General features: G+C 41.0%; 1 protein-coding gene across 2 annotated transcripts; it reads left to right on the top strand.

Moving 5' to 3' along the window:
• The first annotated feature begins 860 nt into the window (after positions 1–860).
• On the top strand, positions 861–21,694 carry LOC111969916 (MAP kinase-activated protein kinase 2-like). Of its 2 annotated transcripts, XR_011480557.1 has the most exons (11): positions 861–1,610; positions 14,762–14,901; positions 15,993–16,057; positions 16,192–16,271; positions 16,396–16,522; positions 18,441–18,516; positions 18,824–18,948; positions 19,626–19,711; positions 19,781–19,861; positions 20,345–20,569; positions 21,481–21,694. XR_011480557.1 is itself a non-coding variant. In XM_023996298.2 (10 exons), the coding sequence occupies exons 1-10, from the start codon at positions 1,317–1,319 to the stop codon at positions 20,498–20,500; spliced, it is 1,230 nt and encodes a 409-aa protein (XP_023852066.1). In that variant the 5' UTR covers positions 861–1,316; the 3' UTR covers positions 20,501–21,399. The 2 variants fall into 2 exon arrangements, 1 of the variants encoding a protein (XP_023852066.1); XM_023996298.2 differs by lacking the exon at positions 21,481–21,694 and having other exon boundaries at positions 20,345–21,399.
• Positions 21,695–26,186: the final 4,492 nt, after the last annotated feature.

A 26,186-nucleotide genomic window follows, 5' to 3' on the forward strand; every position in this document is an offset into this window, starting at 1 on the left:
CTATCAGAGTCAGTTTGGAACTCGGTAGTGAGTGTTGCAACCGAGGACAGATGATTTTTACSTGCTATGTGCTTCAGCAGTCGGCGGTCKCATTCTTTGAGCTTGTGAGCTGATGAAGACAGCTTGTCTATCGAAATGTTGGATATTAGGTAATTCAATTATTGCATCTGAGCTCCTATAGAGCTCTCCTTTTCTTGTTCAAGTCTTCTACTCCGCTAGCCAGCACTTCGCCTAAACAGGTATGCATTTCTTTCACCTCCAGATTAGCTTGTGCGGCCTACCACTTTGCTACTGAGCCGTTGTTGCTCCTAGACATTTCCACTTCACAATAGCAGCAATTGCAGTTGACAGGGGCAGCTCCAGCAGGGCAGAAATTTGGCGAATTGACGGTGCCACGTTGAAAGTCAGTGAGCTCTTCAGTAAGGCCATTCTACTGCCAATGTTTGTYTATGGAGATTGCATGGCTGTGTGRTTGATTTTATACACCTTCCAGCAATGGGTGTGGCTGAAATAGCCGAATCCCCTCATTTGAATGGGTGTCCATATACTTTTGGTCATGTAGTGTATATAGAGGGATGGATATCCTTGAAAACTGAAGCAGGCATCACCTGCTTAGGTAACACTGGCAGTCATTTCAAACACGTAATCTAACATATACAGTAATCTGACATTTGAGTATAGTAWTTATTGCATAGAAACCATCCTACTTGTTGTTAGTCTTCAGGGGATTTTTTTTTATTTGATTCCATTCAACTCAACCCTACCCTGACAACCAGTTATTTGTCAACTGTACTGCTCCTTTAAAAGACAGCCGCTGGAGAAATATGACTTGGGTAGAGGAGTAATGCTTATGCAAGCTCCTCAGTCAGTAGCCCATGTGAATGTAACGAAAGGACGTTGGAAAGTGACGAGGCCAGTTTAACCGAAGTCATTCTACTATAGCCTACTCAGATGTGGACATGTTTTAGTGAAAAAAATGTTACACCGTGGATATACAGGATTATTGAATTGAACTTGAATTGAATAATTGGTTGAAGAATATCAATATTTTTCCATTTCATTTTTAAGTTATAGAAAACTTTTTGTATCAAACTTTTTTAATAGTGGGACTATTGTTTTAAACATCCCAAGGCACACAGGAACTGGCCAAGAGAAAGTGACTACCGAATGCGTGCCATTTTCAGTGTCTGGGAGTCATTTCTGCTTGGCGTAAATTACGGACAAGCGCGTCATTTCACTTGCGAATCATATTAGCCTATTGAGGTCGTTTTTTCATCCTGGGGGACCACTCACAGAGACACAGCATCTGTSGGACCATGCTACAAAATGGTATTGGTAAGGAGAAACCTTCGGAACTGCCGAAGGCTGAGCAAGAACCAGACTTCCCATCAGAACCMCCAACCCAGCCAGCCCCCACTGACAGCGCAGTGCGTACGGCACAGGACACGGATTCCACGCACTTCCCCTTGCCCGTGTTCCCCAAATTGGAGATAAAGCGTAACGCGGTGACAGACGATTATAAGATATCTAGTCAGGTCCTTGGGTTTGGGATCAATGGGAAGGTTCTGGAATGCACAAATAAGAAGACGGGGGAGAAGTGCGCACTGAAGGTAATATCACCTACCAATGGAAATAGGCTGTTGCTCACTCGGAGTGTGAGTCCTGATGCCATTTGGTCGTATTGGGATCTTGCATATTCCCTAGTGAAGATCAAATCAACTAGAAAAACTAACTTAGGAACTTTGATCGGAGTTTCTTATCAGATGTCTTTCTGCTTATACACTTAGAAAAAAAGATGATATCTATAAAAGGGTTATTCGACTGTCCCCATAGGAGAACCCTTTAAATAACACTTGTTGGTTCATGGTAGAAGCCTTTTTGGGTTATACATGGCACCCAAAAGGGTTATACCTGGAACTAAAACAGGTTCACCTATGGGGACAGCTGAAAACCATTGGAACCATGTTTTCTAACAGTATACAAACTCATTCACCATGTGCCAAGTACTAGCATGACATTGTAAATMAGTATTATATTGAGGAAAAGCAAGGAAAAGCCATGGTGGTGTAATAACACAGTAATTAACATGGGCAACTAGTGTGTACCGGTATCCATGTGTGTGTAATGCATATTCTATGTGTGTGTGTGCTGGCTGGCAGGGGCATCACCAGAGGTTCATAACATTCAGGGCTCAACTCATAGTGGATACGCTATGAGTTGGAATTATAGCCCACCAACTTTACAGTGGCACTCACTCATCTTTGTATTTATATTGCGAAAGGCCTTTTAGCTACTGCCTACTGTTCATTGACAGCCACATCGACAGCCACAACTCAACAATCAGCTGAGTTCCGGTAGCCTAGGCCTATGCGCTCCTGATGTGACAAAAAATWATCGACAACGATTTTTTTTAAAGAAGCTACTGATCCTATGTGGCTAAATTATYCTCTCTGGTGTAGTATTTTCAATTATTTAATTAATTTCTTTACAGACAACAGTAGGCTAATTATATAATTTGGAAAATGTATTTACATTTCTCTGCAGCACTTCCAGCACCCCTTCCATGTACTGTGCTCTCCCCAAGGCCATATAATTAACACTTCTTATTATTAATTCAATGGATTGTAGTCAGTAACCCCATATGAGGTTATTGCATAGTTAGGCCTACTGTTACAATAATATTTAAAGTAATATATCATGCAGTAGCCTGTAGAATAATTTCATTAAGTCAATGAACAAGTGTTTCAATCTAATCACGTATTTTCTCATGTTTACCCAATTTAGTTAACATTTCCCAGCCTAATTGTAATCTAATATCCAAACTGAGATTCAGTGAAAACAAAAAGACAATGTACCATGCTTGGCCCTTTGTAGCGCAGGCGTTCGACTAGCGGAACCCCTTGACAACATTCCGCTGAAAAGGCAGCGCGGGAAATTCAAAAATATTTTMMMGAAATATGTAACTTTCACACATTAACAGCAAATGAAAGATAAACATCTTGTTAATCTACCCATCGTGTCCGATTTCAAAAAGGCTTTACAGCGAAAGCACAACATGATTATGTTAGTTCAGAGCCAAGTTTAAAAAAAACACACAGCCATTTRCCAGCCAAAGATAGGAGTCACAAAAAGCTGAAATATAGATAAAATTAATCACTAACCTTTGATGATCTTCATCAGATGACACTCATAGGACATCATGTTACACAATACATGTATGTTTTGTTCGATAATGTGCATATTTATATCCAAAAATCTCAGTTTACATTGGTGCGTTACGTGCAGTAATGTTTTGATTCCAAAACATCCGGTGATCTTGCAGATAGCCACAGAAATCCCAGAAATCCTCATAATAAACATCTATAAAAGATACAAGTGTTATTCACAGAATTAAAGATAGACTTCTCCTTAATGCAACCGCTGTGTCAGATTTCAAAAATCTTTACGGAAAAAGCATAATCTGAGTACGGCGCTCAGAGCCCAATCCAGCCAAAGAAATTTCCGCCATGTTGGAGTCAACAGAAGTTAGAAATAACATGATAAATATTCACTTACCTTTGARCTTCATCAGAATGCACTCCCAGGAATACCAGTTCGACAATAAATGACTGATTTGTTCCATAAAGTCCATAATRTATGTCCAAATAATCCATTTTCATGAGCACTAGGTCCAGACAAAAACTCAAAGTTCCGTTACAGGTCGTAGAAACATATCAAACGATGTATCAATCTTTAGGATGTTTTTAACATAAATCATCAATAATGTTCCAACCGGAGAATTCCATTGTCTGTAGCAAAGGACTGGAACGAGAGGTAACTCTGTCGGGAGCGCGCGTCACGAGCCTGAGACACTCTGCCAGACCACTGACTCAAACAGGTCTCATGAGCCCCTCCTTTATAGCAGAAGCCTGAAACAAGTTTCTAAAGACGGTTGACATCTAGTGGAAGTCTTAGGAAGTGCAACTTAACCCCATAGACACTGTATTCGGTAGGCCAAGCTTTGAAAAACTACAAACCTCAGATTTCCCACTTCCTGGTTGGATTTTTCTCAGGTTTTGACCTGCCATATGAGTTCTGTTATACTCACAGACATCATTCAAACAGTTTTAGAAACTTCAGAGTGTTTTTTTTATCCAATACTACTAATAATATGCATATATTAGCATCTGGGACAGAGTAGCAGGCAGTTTACTCTGGGAACGCATTTCATGCAAAAGTGAAAATGCTGCCCCTATCCCAAACAGGTTTTAAAGAAGCTCGTTGGTGTTACATTTATTATAGGCAAACCAGTGGTGTCGTGATATATTTTGCCTAACGGAGCACAATTTAAAAAATTATTATTACATATTATTTTCTGATTTAAAGTTGGTAGACTACCTACATGTAGCTCGATTTGTACAATATAATTTTAGAATATACGCCTACATACAATGCCTCATCCAAGTTGCACGATTGCATATGCCTACACATAGGCCTAGTGGCTCAAAGAAAATGTTCTATTTTTTTCATCCTAAAACAAAAAATGAGMRCTACCTTATTATAAATTAGGCCATCATTGTCAATCGTGAATGAAAATGATTAACGTTTTACTGGATCAGCATCTGCATGCTAGTCATTTGCATGCCAACAACCTGCATGACAATAATTTGATCCCAATCCCTTTGGGAATATACATTTTGATCTTGTTAAATGATTTAAGTAGCCTAACTAATGTTTAATCAAATGTTAGAGCAGATGGAGTTAAACAGAGCCACCTGTATATTGTTTCAGTCAAAGCATATTTAGCCTATGGCGCGCGCTGTTGAGTTWWWAAAAAWAYWAWTCWGCACAATCATCCTAAATTGTCATAAGAAATGACGTGGTGTTTTTGGTCTAACAGTAGCCTAYCATCATATATGCTATTATATTCGCTTTGTTATCTAGAGAACGAATGAATCATTAACTGATTGTGTGAGACACAGCACCATACTGAGAAGTGGCGAAGCATCGCTCCGCTGCCCAACAGCAGCACTATACCGCTGATTATAAAGTGTGGATGACTTCAGGAGTTTCAAGTAACCAGCTCTATGAACTAAGCGGCATATTCAGTTGATCATTTTGTTTTACACCATCCCAGCAGCTCTACATATTCAGGGATGACCCAAAATCATTCMGGGCTAAAGCTAAAGCCCTGAAAGCCAGGTCCTGGTGACGTCCCTGCTGGCTGGCTGGCGGTGGCATTGACCTTCAACTAGCCTATCAGTTAAAGGAAAATTCCACCCCAAAACYTTATTTTGGTATTTGTTTCATTAGTCCATTGTTGAGATAATCTCAAAATGTTTTTCATGGCAGCAATCAAGTTTTCAAGATATATAACTTCCAAAATACAGAAATACAACCAACATGATACATTTTGTTTAATTACACAGTACCAGTCAAAAGTTTGGACACACCTATTAATCAAGGGTTTTTCGTTATTTTTACTATTTTCTACATTATAGAATAATAGTGAACACATCAATACTATGAAATGACACATATTGAATCAAGTAGCAACCAAAACAATGTTAAACAAATCAAAATATATTTTATAATTTAGATTCTTCAAATAGCCACCCTTTGCCTTGATGACAGCTTTGCACACTTTTGMCATTCTCTCAASCAGCTTCATGAAGTAGTCACCTGAAATGTATTTCAATTAACAGGTGTGTCTTCTTAAAAGTTCATTTATGGAATTTCTTTCCTTCTTAATGCTTTTGAGCCTCAGTTGTGTTGTGAAAAGGGAGAAGGGTGTATACAGAAAATAGCCCTATTTGGTAAAAGACCAAGTCCATAGTATGGCAAGAACAGCTCAAATAAGCAAAGAGAAACGACAGTCCATCATTACTTTAAGACATGAAAGTCAGTCAAWATGGAACATTTCTTCAAGTGCAGTRGCAAAAACCATCAASCGCTATGATGAAACTGGCTCTCATGAGGACTGTCACAGGAAAGGAAGATCCACAGTTACCTCTGCTSCAGAGGATAAGTTCATTAGAGTTACCAGCCTCCGAAATTGCAGCCCAAATAAATGCTTCACAGAGTTCAAGTAACAGACACATCTCAACCACAAGTGTTCKYAGGAGACTGCGTGAATCAGGCCTTCATGGCTGAATTGCTGCAAAGAGACGTACTTGGGCAAAGAAACACGAGCAATGGACATTAGACTGGTGGAAATCTGTCCTTTGGTCTAATGAGTCCAAATGTGAGATTTTGGTTCCAACCACTGTGTCTTTGTGAGACACAGAGTAGGTGAACGGATGATCTCCGCATGTGTGGTTCCCACCGTGAAGTATGGAGGAGGAGGTGTGATGGTGTGGGGGTGCTTTGCTGGTGACACTTAGTGGGTTTGCACTTAGTGGGACTATCATTTGTTTTTCAACAGGACATTGACCCAACACACCTCCAGGCTGTGTAAGGGCTATTTTACCAAGAAGGAGAGTCATGGAGTGCTGCATCAGATGACCTGGCCTCCACAATCACCCGACCTCAACCTAATTGAGATGAGTTGGATTTGGGATGAGTTGGACCGCAGAGTGAAGGAAAAGCCTCCAACTAGTGCTCAGCATATGTTGGAACTCTTTCAAGACTGTTGGAAAAGCATTCCTCATGAAGCTGGTTGAGAATGCCAAGAGTGTGCAAAGCTGTCATCAAGGCAAAGGGTGGCTACTTTGAAGAATGTCAGATATAAAATATATTTGGATTTATTTAACACTTGGTTGATGACTACATGATCCCATATGTGTTATTTCATAGTTCTGATGTCTTCACTATTATTCTACAATGTAGAAAATAGTAAAAATAAAGAAAAACCCTTGAATGAGTAGCTGTCCAAACTTTTGACTGGTACTMTATATCTTGAAAACTTGATTGCTGACATAGAAAACATTTTAGGACTATATCAACAATGGACGTAGGAAACAAATACCAAAAGACAGTTTTTTGGTGGAGTTTTCCTTTAAGGTTTGTAAGTCGCTCTGGATAAGAGCGTCTGCTAAATGACTTAAATGTAATGTAAATGTAAGGTGCTGACTCTGCTCCTGGAGTTGGGTTCCTGGAAGACAGGCAGGGGGGATCATGGGATGGGCTGAGGCTCAGAACAAATGTGTTACTCTAGTTTTGATTTACACGTGTGCAGGGGTTGGAACCAAAATTATTTTCCAATCGTTTAATTCTGAACAGAACCATTATTTTTTTTGTGTCMTTCCACTGTTCCGACCAGCAAAATAAAGTTCTGAACCGGTTCGAACAAAAWAAAGTAATGGTTTATATCATTCCTTTRTGTTCCTTTTTAAACCTTTGAAATATATATTATTTTTACATTTAGCTCGACATTAAATTACTTCACCAATGGATAGAGCAGCTTGCTATGGTGCGGGCAAGCTATGCACATGCATTGGGCAGACAAGTGGGCATCTTGTTGTTACGACATGCATTATCTGAATTAGGCCCACAGAATTATACCTACGGAGGAGCAGCTTCTATGAAAGAACTTTGAATGTCTTTGAACTTCAGAGAGTTGGTTTAACTAACATTGGACCAGAGATAGCCCTTGATCATGAATCTCCGTTCCATTACATTACACATAATGCCGCCTAGAGTTTAAGAGCTAGACCAGCTAGCTAGCTAACAAGCTTGTGTGTGCAGAGTGGCATCAGAATTAAAATAAAAACATGTCTTACCTTTTTGTAGTTAATAACGTAATAACCATAGTATCCTTAATTAGCGTTGAAAAAGTGAATCCATTGTTCTCTAATGAAAAAGAGAAATTTCTGAATCACGCTTGTAAATTTCTGAATCACGCTTGTAACGTCTGTAGCTACAGCAGACTATGCATGCTTCGGCGGGAGGGGGAGAGGCAGGCAGTCTACACACACACTGGGAAAGATGATCAGCTGGCAGGCAGGCAGACACTGGAATACGTTTTTGAGTGAGTGAGGGCTTTGCATACGGTAGGTGCTTTGTTTAGGTTTTTGTGGGACTGGAAAAAAATGCACAGAACGTTAAATAACGTTATTAACCAGTTACCATGCTTTTAAAATAATGGTTCTGTTCCGGAACAGTATAGATCACTTTTGTTCTCGGTTCTGATTCTGGTTCTGTTCCTTGAAAAATGTAATCATTTTTGGTTCTGTTCTCTGAACTGGTTCCAACCCCTGCACTTGTGTGCTTTGCATGTTACTATTCTGGTTGAGCGGCAACAACCTTGTGTGTGATCTGACCATATAGTATTTAGCACATTGGCATGATGCAAGACACTGTTAACCTACTGAGCTAAAGCATAAGTTTTCTTATCACACACCACACACACACACACGACACACAACTRACGTTGTTCTGGCCAATGGAAAGCTGTCACCTGTCAGTACAGGGCTACAGAGGCAGCGATTTACTGCCTACAGCAGGGGTACTCAAATACTATTTGAAAAGGTCTGGTTAGGGACATTTCCTCGGTGGCAAAGGTCCAGATGTATAATGTTATTTATCGGCGTAGTGACAAACCCCCACCTGCGCAACCCTTTTAAACCCAAACTGTTCACATCCATCTTGTTGGCAGAGGAAAAAAATGCAGTTTTTAAGCTAATTTCCTGCAATTCTACACTTTTGCCATGGAAGGAAGGGAAAATGTAGCACTATTGTAAATTCTACACATTTTCTATGTTTATGTGTGTTCATATGATACCAGGAGTTGAATTCCGACTGAATTCGTAATAAATAAATATATATATTTTGTTTTTATAGTCTGGACCCGTGGTCCGTATTGACCCTGTTCTGGGTCCGGATCCTTCTTTTTACATATGGCTGTCCTACAGTAATCCAGCCGGATCAGAATCTCCTAACCAGGAGCATATAGTCAAACACAAAGGACAAGAGGGGGGCGTGGGTCAGGATAAAAGGATTGGATACAGTACAGAATCGGAGAAAAGAGAGATAGGAGAAGGGAAGAGAGCAGGTCATTTTACAGGGGATGGCAGAAAAAAGAGTACTATGTGTTTGGAATTGTCCTGAATTCAAATCTATCTTGTCATTCACATTCAATTATTAGAGGTTATTTAAACTAGTTTTTCAATTTAAATTACTATAAAAAATTATTGCAACCAATAGAATGGTTATATATATATATATATATATATATATATATATAAAGAATCATTAAATCATTTGTTTCGGTATTGTCCATTTGTAGCTTGTTTTTGGTCACAGGTTCAGGAATGGCTGAAGAATTGCACCATTTGCCTGGAGCTAACTCTGCAGATAGCACTGCTGGGTGATTTTGAAAATCATAGTCAATCGATCAATAATATAATAATACTCTTAGCAAAAATGTTTATCTTTAATTTACAATCTGTAGAAACTATTAGAATAGAAAGGTTGGATGGTCTTCAGAGATAGATGGGAGGGGTTGTGTGTAGCTGAAGGATGAGACTAAAAACAAACAAAAGATAACTATTGTAAAATATACCATGTCCCTAAAATGTATATAGTATGTATAAGCTGGAAGTAGAAGTCTAAGTGTTGTTGTRCATTAGTTTACTCCAATTAGGGGAGGGGTGGTAGGGTTAGGGGAAAATAATAAAGAAAAATCAATTTAAAAAAGATTTATATATATATTTACAAAAAAAGATATAGGGGATTGGAAATGATGCAGACAATTACATTGATGGAAGCCACAATCTATCTGCACTATTAAAGCTGATCTACCCTCCAAATAAATGTTTTTACAATAATAATWATTATTAGAGGTTATTTTCAGTGTTTGGGACAACATACAGCAGAGTGCAATCAGTCAGGAAAACATCATTTGGCAAACGGATGCTGTGGATAATTAGGGTACAAGTACTGACGGATGCTGTGGATAAGTAATGAGCATTTTAAATTGGAGGACTGAAAGTTGGCCTGCTGACTGACATTGTCTGGTATAGTTGCCTATTACAGGTAAGAAGCTGTGTTAAGCATTTTAATTGCAATCACAACTGGGTGTCTCACCAGGTGCCTGCTCATAACTCCCACTGTCAGAGAGGACCCAGAGCAGGTCACAGCAAAGATCATCTATTATATTGACAAGATGGTCGACTGACCGCTCTACTAATGGAAATACATGTCTGCAAAGGCGAAAGACAGGCTGGAGGAGGCGAGATCAGGTGGGAATGTTCTAGCTAGCCATRGATCTTTTGTAGAAAACATATCAATATACTCGTAGAAAATGTAAGCATTATGGAACTTCTGTTTGCTCAAATAAGCCTCACCTATCAAAAGAGCAATTCACTTTTATCTTTACCAAATTCGACACTCTCTCATTGCCCCCATACAAAAACTCCTCACTTGGTCTGCTTAACCCTATAATCGTTAAGCAGACCAAGTCTGCTTAATCTGTGAGGACATATTTTGGGCGGAGTCGACCCTCTCGCTTCGCCTCATCCTCTCTGGTCACAGTGACCAGGAACTACCCATGGAGCCACAGGGCAAAGCTGTCCTATAAGGGCTCTCACTCAGATCCAATTTAAGAGCTTGGAGAATGTGACCAATGGAAAGCATTTCAATATTGACTGCAGGGAATGGACACCACCCACTGTATGCCAAATAAAATACAAGTGTGAAATGTGGATTGGAAAATATTCTGTCAGGGGTGGGGTGGTGTTTCAGAGTTTGCTTTTGTGTTTTTGTGATCGTACAGAAGCCAGCCTCTGTTTGTATAAGCCTGGGTGAGCCTTGTGCATAAAGTATAAAATTGGCACATTTACGACTAGATTTTTCCTTTGTTTTTAACTACAAGACAAACAGCCATAGACAGAACAAGTCATTGGGATGAACAGCTGTCCAGCTCAGTCACTTTTTAATTAAGTCCACTCCTAAACGCTAAGTGTAATGGATGGGTATAGTTTTAATCCACTCTACTAGACCTGAAGAGAAGCCATCCTTTTAATCTGATTCAATTACAGCGATCAGGGTTATCTCGTCTTAGACTTGCCTGGCTGCAAGCTCTAAGAGTCTGTGTCTAGCCTAAAAAGACCCAGTGTTCTTCCATGAAGGAAATCCTGAGATTCCATTCACTGTATGTTCCATTAGAACCTTTATTTGGCTGGGGAATGTTTCATTCTGGAACTCTAATTCACTCTCTTCATAGTCAAGCTCTTCTTCTTTCAAAGAGTTTTTGATTAATCTAATTTCATGGATTTGCATCTATGTGGTTTTAGCTCACTGTTCAGCTTCCTCAGCTTCTGTTTATGTTTGTGGTTGTTGTTATTATATTATAAACCACTGGCATGGCTTATACAACTTTTTGGCATGGTTGGCAGGATTGTGGTCCATCTGTGCTTCRGTTGAGGCCCACTTAAAATACTATGGTTTCGTTTCACATGAAAGTGATTTGAGAGACTGTAGTGGCAGGTAGCCTAGAGGCAGGTAGCCTAGTGGTTAAGAGCATTGGGCCAGTAACCGCAAAAGTTGCTGGTTCGAATCCCCGTGCCGACTAGGTGAAAAATCTGTCAATGTGTGTCTGGCTAAAAATGTAGTGTGTAGCAGAGTTAACCTGAACTCTGAWCCCCAGAAAAGTTGGTTATGAGAATTAAAACAGTTAATCAGTCAGAGGGATGGTGTGATGATAAGCATTATAGTAAAAACATGTTCTGTTCAGGTTAATATATATTTCAGGATTATACCTGGTTACATACCACAAATTGGTATTACTACTATATTAGTACAATGTCTMCCTGTGTAGCCTATATGTAAATACTATAGATTTAGCTACATTTAGTTTCAAGTGGAATCTTATTATCTATTGAGCATCAGATAAGGTTCCTAATCTAATATCAGTAGTATCTCTTAACGTTCTCTCCAGTTTCATCTGTTCTTCCATAACTACTTACTACAGCATTATATATCCTGCACTCTCACACCTATCTCTCAGCTCTATTTACTCAATTTTATGACCTCCGCTTTATTGGCTGGAAACAATTATAAAGGGAAAGGTAGGGTAAACAAGCTCTGTTACTGAGACACACACATCAATATCCAGACTGCCCTCAACCTTGAACAGTCTCTAAACTTCCTCATTTGCAGCAGTGTGTAAAGCTATTGATGCTGCATGTGCCAGTGTGCGTGAGAAGGTCTATGGAGCTATATGAAGGAAAATATGAGATTTTCTCTGTGGCTACCAGGACACAATGCTATGTTAGGAGGGGCTGAGAAGGATCTGATTGGTTTCGAGGAAGATGGGGGGGGACTGTTGATTTTCTCACCTATGTGGTTGCTAGATGGATTGGCTGCATTCAAAGGATCAGAGTGTCTGCTAAATGTCCAATTCTTTTTGTCTGTAGCAGAGTTAACCTACTAACCTGAACTCTGGAAAGTTGGTTATGAGAATGTGTGTCGTGCGTGCGTGTGTGTGTGTGTGTGTTGTGTGTGTGTGTGTGTGTGTGTGTGTGTGTGTGTGTGTGTGTGTGTGTGTGTGTGTGTGTGTGTGTGTGTGTGTGTGTGTGTGTGTGTGTGTGTGTGTGTGTGTGTGTGTGTGTGGGTGTTGTTGGTGTGTGTGTGTGTGTGTGTGTGTGACCATGCGTGTGTGTGTTTCTGCGTCTATGTGTTTGCCCACATTGAATTTCTCAGAATTTCTACCCTATGTGGAAGCTAGATGGATTGCAACAGTACTAGACTGCATTCAAAGCAAGTCTCCCGCCTCCACCACATCCCATTTCCCTGTAACATAGTGTAGACTCACGCTTGAGCCTTTTACTTTCGGGCAGTGGTGTAAAGTACTTAAGTACTATTTAAGTTGTTTTTTGGGGGGTATCAATACTTTACTTCACTACTTATATTTTTGACAACTTCTACTTTTACTTCACTACATTCCTAAAGAAAATAATGTACTTTTGACTCATTTTCCCTGACACCCAAAAGTACTAGTGAAAAGCTAGTTAGATGTAACAATAATTTCCTACACTATTCAGTGCAGAAATTGAGCAAACAGTATAGAATTCTAGCAAGCAGGAAATGACAGAGAGATTTCTACATTGGCCGCTTGCCCCGGTTTCCACCAGATAWCACAGCCACAAAGTCAAAACAGCTATACCATTTTGACAACAGAAGCCGACCCAGCGGTAGAAATCAAGAGGTGAATATCACGGCAAATCAACACATCATTCCACTATTACTGCAGATATATTATGGACATTTTCTAAAATTACAGAAATGTCTTTTTTTTTCTTTTTCTCAAAAAATCCCATGTGTAGCACCTTAGTTCCTCCAGGAACAAAGGGGATTTTAGGGCTTGTACTAAAGTTTTCCAACGTTTCCAGTTTTGCTTACATTACATTTACATTTGAATCATTTAGCYGACGCTCTTATCCARTGGACAGGAAATGAAGCGCACGGGGCCCTAAGCTATCTGTATCTTCATATGAGAACCCATAAAACACAATAAAGTAGCCAAGACTCTTTCTCACATGCTCTCCAGATACTGGACAGAAATGAAGACCACTCTTTTATAGTGACCCTGGGTACTGTGGGTTGTGAGATGAAGTTTAAACACACATCAGTTAAAGAGGCCAACGGAAGTCCTTCGCTTCGCTTCCACTTTCAACACACATCCATCAAAGGGGAAGTCCTTCCTCTTTAGAGAAAGACTATCACTATAGGCATAGATATAAAAATAAACTCACACACTAATTCATGCCAAAGAAAACACAACTAAGCACATGTGTACGATAAACACACACATAAAAACACACTCATTCACAATATAAATACCCAAAGATGAAMAATCCCTCATTATTTTGTGTGAAGTTGATATGAAACCTAGTTCCTATAGTAACATTGTAAATGTTAAAAAAGGGTTTATGATTGTTCTGGTTGAAGTTTCACCTGTGTCTTTTATTAGCTGCTCTTTACAACATGTGCCTTGGCCATAAGCTATTCAGTTTGGATGAATGATGCAACGAGGATATGATGAGAGCAAGTCTCTTAGGGCCAAATCCAAACTTTTGCATACTTTCCCTGTGTTCAAGAAACTATCTCATTCATTGTTAAGTGAGGGAGTCAGGTTCTCCAGTTATGACTTCTATTATCGAATGAGACCATAAAAGTCTGTTTATTGCCAGTCATTCTAAAACCACAACTTTCTAGATGAAACTCCTTCTCCAAGTGCAAGTGTATGTACAGTAACTTCCACATTTCTCACCATCCACYTTGTCATATAATTGAAGCTGTAAAAAAGTGAGGTAAAGCATGTGTAAGGTTGTGGCAAAAGGAMGAGTGGTGGCCAGACTGTCTGTGTTGTGTTCTGTTCTCAGCTGCAGCTCTGTGACTGGGCTGGCATGGTATCCAGCAGGAGCCCACTCTGTAACTGTCAGCACCCAAAAATACCCTCTGATGGAATGGAAGACGGGTGCTATGTCAAGGCCTGCCAGCTATCTGTGTGTGTGTTCGTGTGTGTGTGTGAAATGACTTAACAGGCCCACTGTGGTAGGGAACTGAAAGAGGGAAAAGATAACATTGAAGTCCTGTTACGGACAGGTCAGGCAGATCAGGGGAGTTGTTAAGTGTCATCATGATTAATACGTTGACATTTAAATGGATCAGGTTTGGCTGCGTGGCCAACCAGCCTCTTTTGTCATGATTGATCAATTCCCTTCAGGACAGAACGAGTGCCTGGTTGGAATGCCAATTGTTTCACTTAAATGAAGTAATTCAATCTCACTCTCTGCCCTTCCCGTACTCCACTCCTTCCCCACACTTCACTCCAACACAGATCCTCTATGACAGTCCCAAGGCGAGGCAGGAGGTTGAGCTTCACTGGCGGGTGTCGGGGGGACCTTACATCGTTGGTATTCTCAGTCTGTACGAGAACATGAATCATGGGAAGAAGTGCCTGCTCATCATCATGGAATGGTAGGATCTTGTCCTGTCAGCTCTTTGACTACATTACCCAGAATCCTCTGCTATGTGGGAATACAAGTCCCATTTCTCTGTCTTCAGCAACTAGCCGTAAACTATTGACATAGTGCCAATCCCTCATAGCTTCTCTCTGATACCATTAGGCTTGATGGAAAGGTCAGTCACTTGGCCTTGGTATGTCTATGCAGGCCAAGTATGTGGGCAGGCCTGGGCCACGGCTGGGGCTCCACCTGTGCCTCACAGATCACCACAGGTTCTCCTCCGTACTCAGAGATGACACAGACGCTCTTGATATACTGTAGTATTCTCTCGTAGTCTAGACCACCCAAGTTTTAAGGAAATAAAGAACACATGGTTGGAGCAGTGAGAATGCATTAACTCAAGTGTGTATGTGGAATTTTAGATACTGACATTGATTTCCAATGAGCTGCATTTCTAAAGAAATGGGAGTATAGTGTACTGGCAAGTCATAGACAGTGAGTGTGATGATTCAGAGCAGGGGYTGTATGTGACGTGTTTTGCTCGCTGTAAAGTAATCTGTCTTTGTGGTCAGCTCTTTCCTGTCTCAGAGAGGTTGAGAGGAGGGCAGCTAAGCTCAGCTAGTTTAATGAAGGAGAATATTCTATAACTGAGTTTGACTCGGATTACTCTCTCTTACTCACTTCCTCCTCTATCTCTCACGTGCATACACACACGCACACTCAATAGAGCATACAAACAATTATTTTCACATAACAGAAAGTGATTCACCGTGTTTTTCGAAAGACGAAGATCATTGAGGAGGATAGAGGAGTCCCTGTCTGTATGGATGTTTATGTGTATAATGACAAAATGGAAAGACAGAGGGCCAGATGAAGTGCATAGCAGACTGTTCTGTCCCCAGTCTAACGTTATCCCACGAAACATCAACCTCATCTAAATGGTTCCTGTTTTCACTATTATTTTAGGSCTTTTTATTCAAGTAGCAGAGTTTATCTTTTTGAAACATGTCTCGTGTGAGAGTTATAGGCAGTGTTATGTTTCGAATGATAACTCCATGACAGCATCTCAATATTAACTCAATGTATGTGTTTCTCTTGTTCCAGTATGCAAGGGGGAGAACTGTTCAGCCGGATCCAGGCCAGAGGAGACCAAGCTTTCACTGAGAGAGGTGAAGGGGCATAGAGTGGAGGGGGCCAATGAAAAAGGATTGAGTCTGTTTCTGGGAATGGACATACTATACTGTATATGTGTAATGTTACAGACAGTGTTGTCCTGAGACTGTGTAACTCTGCTCTCATCTAGAGGGCTCAGAGATCATGCGGGATATTGGCACAGCCATCGAGTTTCTCCACAACATGGACATCGCACACAGAGACATCAAGGTGAGCAATGTGACACTGACACACAGATGAAGATAACAGCAGCAGATAATGACAGAGTTGCCATACATTTAGTAATACTATGTGCACAGTTAATGACAGATACATTTCACTTCCCCTCCCTCAGCCTGAGAACCTGCTGTACACTCATCAGAAGAGCAACGGTACTCTCAAACTGACAGACTTTGGCTTCGCTAAGGAGACCACTCTACACAACCTCCTGCAGACCCCCTGCTACACCCCTTACTATGTGGGTAAGTTCCCAGCTAACATATTTGATTCCTTGGAAGTTGTGGGAACGTACATCTTTGGTTTTCCATTGGTTCTGGGAATGAAGCCATACGTTTTTTTTTAAACGTTTTAGGTGAACGGAAGTGAACATTTCGCCTGTTCTGGGAACGTTCCTTTTTAGGTTGCAAGGAAATTCTGAGAACGTCTGTATGATGCAAAATGCATCATACAGGCCAGATTACTGTATTTTGYAAGTTACATATCTTGAAAAGTTGATTGCTGACATACAAAACATTTTMGGACAATATCAACAATGCACTAATGAAACAAATAACAAAAAATAGTTTTGGGGTAGAGTTTTCCTTTAATGTTCTTTGTAATATTTGAGAACATTCCCAATGTCAAACCAATTGGAGAACATTCCTAGAACATTACCAACACTTAAATTACATTTAACCATGATTGAACTTTTAGGAAACGTTCTGTTAAATTAATGAAATACCAAGAAAATAATGTTATTTTGTCAAGTTCCTTAAATGTGCGTAGAATGTTCCAAAGCCAAGCAACTGTCCTGCACCATTCCCAGAATGTTGTGGGAAGGTTGTATGCAAAGTGAACATAGGACAACCACACTCTCACCAAGCTCTAAGAAACATATGGTTCTCAGAACGTCATGTGCGAGCTGGGTGACAATACTAAACTACTGTAGGAATATGTGTAACAATCAGATTTACAGAGCCTTCAGAAAGTATTCAGACCCCTTGACTTTTTCAACATTTTGTTACATTACAGCCTTGTTCTAAAATTGATTAAATAAAAAATGTTACTCAGCAATCTACACACAATACTCCATAATGACAAAGCGAAAACAGGTTTTTAGAAATACCTTATCTACATAAGTATTCAGACTGTTTGCTATAAGACTCGAAATTGAGCTCAGGTGCATCCTGTTTCCATMAATCATACTTGAGATGTTTCTACAACTTGGAGTCCACCTGTGGTAAATTCTATTGATTGGAAATGTTTTGGAAAGGCACACACTTGTCTATAMAAGGTCCCATGGTTGTCAGAGCAAAAACCAAGCCATGAGGTCAAAGGAATTGTCCGTAGAGCTCCGAGACAGGATTGTGTCGAAGCACCGATCTGTGGAAGGGTACAAAAACATTTCCCAGCATTGAAGGTCCACAAGACCACAGTGGCATCCAACATTCTTAAATGGAAGAAATTTGGAACCACCAAGACTCTTCCTAGAGCTGGTCGCCCGGCCAAATTGAGCAATCGGGGGAGACGGACCTTGGTCAGGGAGGTAAACAAGAACACGATGGTCACTCTGACAGAGCTCCAGAGTTACTCTGTGGAACCTTCCTGGATGGACAACCATCTCTGCAGCACTCCACAATTTRTTTTGAATAAGGCTGTAAATTTCACATTTGAGGTAAGACCTAGCTGCAGACAACGTCGAATTAACAACAGTATATTAATACAACTGGGGCAGGCAAAAGACAGGTCAAGGGCAGGCAGGGGTCAGTAATCCAGATAGGTGGGGCAAAGGTACAGGATGGCAGGCAGGCTCAGGGTCAGGGCAGGCAGAAAAAGTCAAAATCGGGAAAACTAGAAAACAGGAACAATCAAGAGACAGGAACAGACAGAAAAACGCTGGTAGGCTTGACGAAACAAAACGAACTGTGTATAAATAGTATAGTATAAAACGAATAGTATAAATACACAGGGGATAATGAGGAAGATGGTCGACACCTGGAAGGGGGTGGAGACAATCACAAAGACAGGTGAAACAGATCAGGGTGTGACAGTAACGTAACAAAATGTGGGAAAAGTCAAGGGGTCTGAATACTTTCCGAATGCACTGTATGTCACTATATTCTGCGTATAATATTGGACAAGTAATTGTATTTTCCATCTGTCTGTTTTCCTGTTTATAAGCTCCTGAGGTTTTGGGCCCGGAGAAATATGACAAGTCATGTGACATGTGGTCTCTGGGCGTCATCATGTATATCCTGTGAGTAGTGTGTGTGTGAGTAGTGTGTGTGTGTGTGTGTGTGTGTGTGTGTGTGTGTGTGTGTGTGTGTGTGTGTGTGTGTAGTGTGTGGGGTGTGGATGTGTGAGTAGTGTGTGTGTAGTGTACTATAGTAACATACAGTGTGTGTAGCTGTCTCTTATACACATCTAGATGTGTATAAGAGACAGGTGTGTGTGTGTGTGTGTGTGTGTGTGTGTGCATATACAGTGCATGCATACTATATAATCGTTTGATAGTCAGTGCAACCTAATAACTATCAACCTCTATGCATTTGTCTCCTGTTTAGGCTGTGTGGTTTCCCACCGTTCTACTCTAACACGGGCCAGGCCATCTCTCCAGGGATGAAACGGAGGATCAGGATGGGCCAGTACGAGTTCCCCAAACCTGAGTGGGCTGAGGTGTCAGAGGAAGGTGAGACTGGGTCGGGTCACCCTTCCACTAGACAAAGGTTCCCCAATTGGTGGCCTGCGGGTGTTTTTATTTGGCCCCCCAAGTTTTCTAATCAAAAAAATTATGCATTTTCCTTGTTGGACATAAAATACGGTAAAAATACCAGAAAATCAGCTGCAAGTTATTTTAATTTTGGAAATCTGTTCCCATGTATTCCCGGACATAATAGAGAMATGTGGTTGTATACAAATGTAAGCAAGGTGTTTTAGTCAAATATGTTATCTGTTTGGGCTTCTTGCGGTCAATTTGCAATCTGCAAATTATTTGTAATTATGTTCCGGCCCCCCTACCATCCGCTCAAGAAAAAAATTGGTCTGCGGGGGAATCTAGTTGATGATCCCTGCACTAGACTATTAGACCTGGCTTTTGTTTATTTGTTAGTATAGCTCTGCATTCCCTCCAATGTTGTCACTCCCAGAAATCCCTTTCATTCAGACAAACCTTTGCAAACTTCTAAATAGTGTGTTTTATAGCACAACACTCATCCACAAGCACACCCAAACATAGACAATTCACACTCGTAGGGCTTCCTGCTCATGTGGACCAACTGGCGCCTTATTCCAAAACAAAGCCTTGGCTGGGGCCTGGTGTGTGTCTGTGTGTGTTTTGACCTCGATCCTCTTATTGATTTCTCTCAGCCAAACAGTTGATCCATCAGCTGCTGAAGACAGACCCCAACGACAGAATGACCATCACACAGTTTATGAACCACCCCTGGATCAATGTGTGTGTGTGTGTGTATATATACAGTGCATGCATACTATATAATCGTGTCTGTGTTTTGTCATTGCAGCGGTCCATGGTTGTTCCCTCCACACCGCTCCACACCACACGGGTCCTGACTGAGGACAGAGAGATGTGGGACGACGTGAAGGTCAGAATCAGACTAACACTGACACCCTCTGGTCATCCAGGAACTTCCCAGGATCAGCAGAATCATAGAATGCATTGACTTTACATCCAGACAATATTTTAAATACAGTTGAAACAATGAAAATTACACGTTTTCCCATTTAGATATCTTAAAATGTGAGCAGAATTTCAGTGCTTTTGTGGTGTGAAAATATTTAAATGGAATTGCTCCCAGACCAGATGACCCTGGAGTGGTTGACCTTCCACAAGGGGGAGGCAAACATCACAGTCTGGTCTGAAGCTATTTTTAGAAACAGAGGGCTTATTGCCTCCTCTCATATTTATTATGCTGTAGGCTATATTCAGAGCAGAGCTTTATCTTCTGTCTATCTACCTTATTCTATCTATCATTAAATAAACCTGCCCTCACTTTGATTCTTCTTCTCTCTCTTCTTTATTTCCCACCCTCTTTTCTCCCTAACCCTTTCCTCTCTGTGTGCTGTAGGAGGAGATGACCAGTGCTCTGGCCAACATGCGTGTGGACTACGACCAGGTGAAGATCAAAGACCTGGACACCTCCAGCAACCCACTGCTCAACAAGAGACGCAAGAAGGCCGCTGCCGGGGGGAAATTGGGAGGCAGCGTCTGCAACAGCCAGTGAAAGACTGGAGGTGGGAGGGAAGCCACAGCCAGAACAGGAAATGAAGTCCAGAGGACACACCTGGAACAGCTGGGAGGAAAAAAGGCTGTGGGAGGTCTGGGCAGAAGAGATTTATCAGGGGGAGTGTGTTCATACTTAAATCAGCCGAGGGAGAAGAGGGGAGGCATAAAGGAGGGAGGGGGTACTGTTAGGAAACAGCAGGGAAATGTGATTTGGAGATTCTCAGCAATCAGTCGAATTGAAGGACACATGAAGTGATGACAATGTATGAAACCCTTATCAGCCAAGATCAGCAGGCCTTCATACTGTAGGCCTTCCATCAGTTTTTAATTTGATTGTGTGTTAGTGTGTGTGTTATTTTGAAAGGTCATTCAGAATCTGCTCTTTATAAGTTAATGTATGTTTGTTGTGTGTGTGCCTGTGTGTTTACGTGTGTTGTAACCAATGTTCCCTCTAAAAAATTTCAGCACTGAGCAAATTTCAGGTCTGCTGAACACAAACTTGAACATTGTGAAAATTCTGTGCAACTTCCAGCGCACTTTTACTGTGAACACTGAGGCTGTACCCGCTTTAAGTTAGTTTTAACAGTGGCCAAGTCATCTACTGTGGCTATTTGATCATAATGTAGGCCTACCAGAGTGGCCTACCATCAAAAACAATGGAGAAAATGCATCCCATAACATGTTAACATGGAAATAGCTGTTCTATCATTCAGCCTGCAGTAGCAGCCAATGTGTGGTGTTCAATGTAGGCCAACATTCCATGAGACTTTTGAAAAAAACATGCAGGGCTTGACATTAACCTGTTTATCCACTTGTTCTTCAGAGGAGGTGACTGAAAATGTTGTTGTGTGATGCAAGAAACCACTTTACAAAATAAAATGCATTATTATTCCCATACCATTATTACAGAGAATCAGACAAATTATACTACCCTCTGCCTATTGGCTACTTAGCTTATTCAAGCCTGTCTCAAAATACAACACTGCTCCTTTAAGACAACAAAAGCTCTTTACCTGACTCGCTTTTCAAAGATGTCTCGAAATGTACACGATTTGTGCTCTTGTAGGAAGCAATCACTCCCCTATGGCTTACTACAAAGTATCTATAACTGGGCTAATAATCGAGCTAACTTGCAAAGGATATTAATAAAATGTGCACGTGTCTACATGCAGCTCTCACTTTGATCTCAAAACATGGGCATCTGCTCAGAACCACTCATGCTGTAAACACAGTCCAGTTCAAAGTAAATGGCACAGATCCATATATGGCAATGTTCTATTTGCATATAGGCCTACTGCAGCTCTGATTGGTTAAGACTCACCGGTCTGTGTAGAGCAAGGGCTGAGTGGTACATGTCAATGCAATAGAATCCTACTCCGATGCATTCTGCCTACAAGAAAATCTCTTGCATAGTTKATTTRGTTTTGATATGTTGCATTGAAAGTGGCTAATATTGCGTTGATTCGATCAAATTTGCCACAGTAAAGGCAAAACATTGACAGTGTTAACAGGGAAAACTCTAGAACAGTGGTCACCAACCTGTTCTGAGTTAAGATCACTTTGAGTCAAAATGCAAGCAGAGATCTATCGCTTAGACTTTTTTTTTTTTTACATAAAAAACATAAGCCTATGCAACATTAACCAATTAAAAACAGTACTGTAGCAATGAGGTTTGTTCAGTAAGCTATAGGCCCAATACATTTATCGCATATAGGCTTTTCTTGAATTGCCCTGCCAATYCATTGTTGTTTAGGAATTTGAGGTAGGATACTGTATATGATCACACCGGTAATAGATCAGTTGTTGTATTACTTATGCGGCACAGCTGAGTGAGAATACATTTAAATAATTWGCTTTTTATTTTACTGGGTCGATGGTGCCTGAATCTATGGTCAGTCTCAGCGGAGGGAGAGAGCAGCAGACTGAGGGTCCGCCTCTCAACATCCCTCCGCTCTCCCTTTCCTCCACTGACACAGACCAAAAAGGGAAACCGTCTTCCAGCTGATGGCGAAAACTCGAGTCGCACCGCATTATTTCTGCCTCATGTACAAATTCATGTTGTTCCTCCTATGAACAGAGAAAGTGAAATATTCCTCTATATTAAAAAAGACTCAAGCCTCTAATAATAACAAAGCAAGAGTCCCCTCTCCTACCGTAGCTACCACCACCCACTACTTATCTATTCTTAACACCACCTGGCGCGCTAACCAAAATACAGGGGGTGGTCCGCCCAGGTCTTACCTAGTGTGCATAGACAGAGTACATATTACGGGTATATGTATGCCCGCAGGCCTCTTGCCTAAGCGCTCCCAAGGTGCCTTCCCCTTCCCCCCTGGGAACAAAAACAGAATAATTACTAATGTAAAGTGAACCATTTCAATCATCAAAAACACAGTCCTTTTGACATACACATATGTCTGCAGGACCGGCTCCAAAATACTTCACAACAATTTTACACACCAAAAACAAAACACAGGACAAACCAATAAGCTTTCTCTCCTAACAAAGGAACACTGGCTTTTAAAGCTGCAGCAGGAGTCGGTAATTGCAGACCGCTGTATCCCCTGATGAGAGGCCGGGATCAGAGCTCCAATCTGCTGGGGCCGACCAATCAGCTGCTTGGGGGAATCCAGGAAGCCATTTCCTGAAATGCACACATACATATGCACAAACAAACCCAAAACAACACAAACAAACCCAAAACACAGAAACGTAACATCAAGCCTATCGATACACTTTCCTACTCAATCATTACTGCTGCAGTGCTTGTTGTAGCGCTCAGTGGAAATAGGAAGAACGCACATTTTATGGCTTATAAAAGTGTTGAATACAAAGAGTAAGAACTTAAACATGAACTCACTCATAAAAACAGCATACCTTTTCTGTATTCGTCTCTCTCATGGTTTTAAACGTTTTGAAATCTCACAGTATCAACTTTGCTGTAGCTTTCTTTTATGCCTGCTACGTTACTGCAGACACGGTAATCTGAGCCATCTGATTGGCCAGTGGTAGGCCTATAGTGCACTTGATTTGCTCTCCGGGCCAGCGGGAAGGCAGAGTTTGTACCTTCAGACAAATGAAATAGTTCAAAATGGCAACAGTTCGCCTACCCGCCACACAGGGTAGCTGAATCGGGTGCATTGGGCGCACACAGCCCGAGATGAATAAAACAAATAGGAACACAAGGCTTTATCGTTGGGTTTTTTACAGAAGTGTTTGGCGACCGACTTGGAATGCGATTGCGATCGACCGGTTGGTGACTACTGCTCTAGAAAGTTGAGTGAAGTTCAATCTCGTGCTTCTCGCTGTGGGCTGATATTCCTTCTGTGTGGCAGTCCTTGGGGAACTGCGCAGGAGTCTCGGGCCTACTGCGTGCCTGCGCATATCACAGATCATACACCTTCTCAACATTTTGGTGCATGGTGGAAATGATGAGGAAACTAGACAGACCAACCATGGACTGTCTGAAACCAGCACACTCTGGTGGTGAATTTCTACCTGAGACTTACCTCAGGAAGAAACTTACCTCATGCTCAAACTTTTGTTTTTTACTTCCAAGGCCCGGCTCCAGTGTCTCACTGGACCATGGCTTCAGCGGACCTGCTCTGACTTGGGGCCAAGGTCAGGCCATTGGTACTTTTCAGCCTGCATTTACAGAAATGGGTTAACTCCTTCTATGGTTAACACCTGCTTACTAAGCAACTGTCTTGATAACACAGACTTTGATTCTGCTTGCTCCAAGTCTTTAGTGTCACACTCCTGATGYCAACACAGTTCCCTAAAAATAACTCTAGAGCTTAAATACTGGCAACACACTGGTGTGGGGTAAGTCTCAGGTGGAAATGCCCCATAAGTTATCCGTGCTGTTTTATTACAACGTCTTAGTCCTTTATTCAGGGATTAAAACAACCTTTGAAAGACTTTGTCCTGTTAATTACTTAGGACTAAAATAGATGAATTCTAATGTACACAAAATCAGAGTCATGGCAGTCTCATTAACACAGAATTGGCTCAAAGGCATCAAACTCAACACAGGCAACTCCAATTGTCTGACAAGTTTCCTCAAATAAGTCTTCTTCCCAACTAACCGAATGTCATTAAATGCTGGCTAGGAATTATAGTTTAAAATGGGTACTTCTACAGGCTTGCTTGCACACTTTACTACAATGTCTGTTTTTATCAAGGTCCTTCATGCGGACCAGGGTAATCTCTGGGTAATATTACCCTGATAGATACTGTAGAACAACAGTCACTGTCCTGTTTGTGAGATCAGGGCAGCCTTATGTAACCGGATGGTGGCTCAAGGTTGTGATGTGGAAAGCTGACTTGTGTCAGCCTTGAGAAATGACTTCTTTGTTTTTGTTTGGGTTTAGTGGGTTTAGGACTACTTCAGTAGAGCCTAGAGCCTTCGGCGCCTCTCTACTCTATCTTTTTTGTTATGTTTAATTTTCTACCCTTTAAAATTGAACCTTTATTTAACTAGGCATCCATATAAGGTTGCTGAAAGGTGCTTGGGACTGTCTACAGATTTGATCAAATGTGTATTTTTAGGTTATGGAGAGAATATAGTCTACTTGGTGTCAACCAAGAAATAAGACATTGTCCTTTATTGGTCTCCAAACTGTAAAACCAGAGTAATGATCATACCAAGGACATAACTAACTGTTCCTTGTGAACAAGGATTCTTAATGAAGAAGGATTCTTTGTGAGGTAGTTATAAATAGGAGAAATGGAGCTGTTATTTGGAACATAGCCATTTGACTCTCAGAGTTCTTCTCTGGAAGGTCATCCTTGTATGTTTAGAATATACCACAATAAAGCACCTTTCCCCTACATCCAGCTCACACGGTTGTTGCCCTCTGGTGTTTYGGGAATGGAATGGGAAAGTTAGTTGTTAAAATAGTTTTGGGCTTTACTGTTGTTAATATGGGATATCGGCCATGCTGATATGTGGCTCAAACAGATCATGACCTCACAACTGTTGTTTTGTTCTAATTGATATATTCACAGACAGATCCTCAGATATGGCTTTCTACACCAGAGGAATTAGGGCATAAAAGGATAAAAGGTTTTGAGTGACAGTTCACAGAAAGTATGCCACTTAATTTAGCACTACTACAAAGCCTGTGTTTTACCCTTTACATTTTGTTGGATGAAACTAAAAWACTTTTTTTTTTTAAGAAAAAAAGGGGACAAGATGTATTTTTCCTCTCTGAGAGTCATTTCCTCCTCAGGTGTGACATGGAGGTCTTTCATAATCACTACTGCAAATGTACTCTGTCACAATGGATGATGAAACCTGGGACTTTCTCTTTCAAAACAGTTGTGGGTAAAAGATGGTGTCTGGCATGATGACTATCAACTCCTTAACAGCATGTGTGTGACCAGAATAACTTAGCCTAACTAACCCTAAACCAAACTCTTTTATAAAGCATTTGTTAGTTGTTATTTCACTTCAAAGCAGCTCCTCCACAACTCCCCCACAAACACTCTCTAGCATACTCCATACAGTCATGGCAGCAGATACATGAGAGCAGGAGGCTGGTATGGATGGTATTTGTGGTGCCTCCAGCAGTGATTGGATTGGACAAAGCGTGTTAAGCCAGACCTGGACACAACATGCTGCCAGAGGCTAGAGTTTGGGAGGGGGTTAGAGGGGATACAGTCCCTGGAACGGAGTAAGA

This window comes from Salvelinus sp. IW2-2015, linkage group LG11, assembly GCF_002910315.2.
Source record: "Salvelinus sp. IW2-2015 linkage group LG11, ASM291031v2, whole genome shotgun sequence".
NCBI lineage: Eukaryota > Metazoa > Chordata > Actinopteri > Salmoniformes > Salmonidae > Salvelinus > Salvelinus sp. IW2-2015.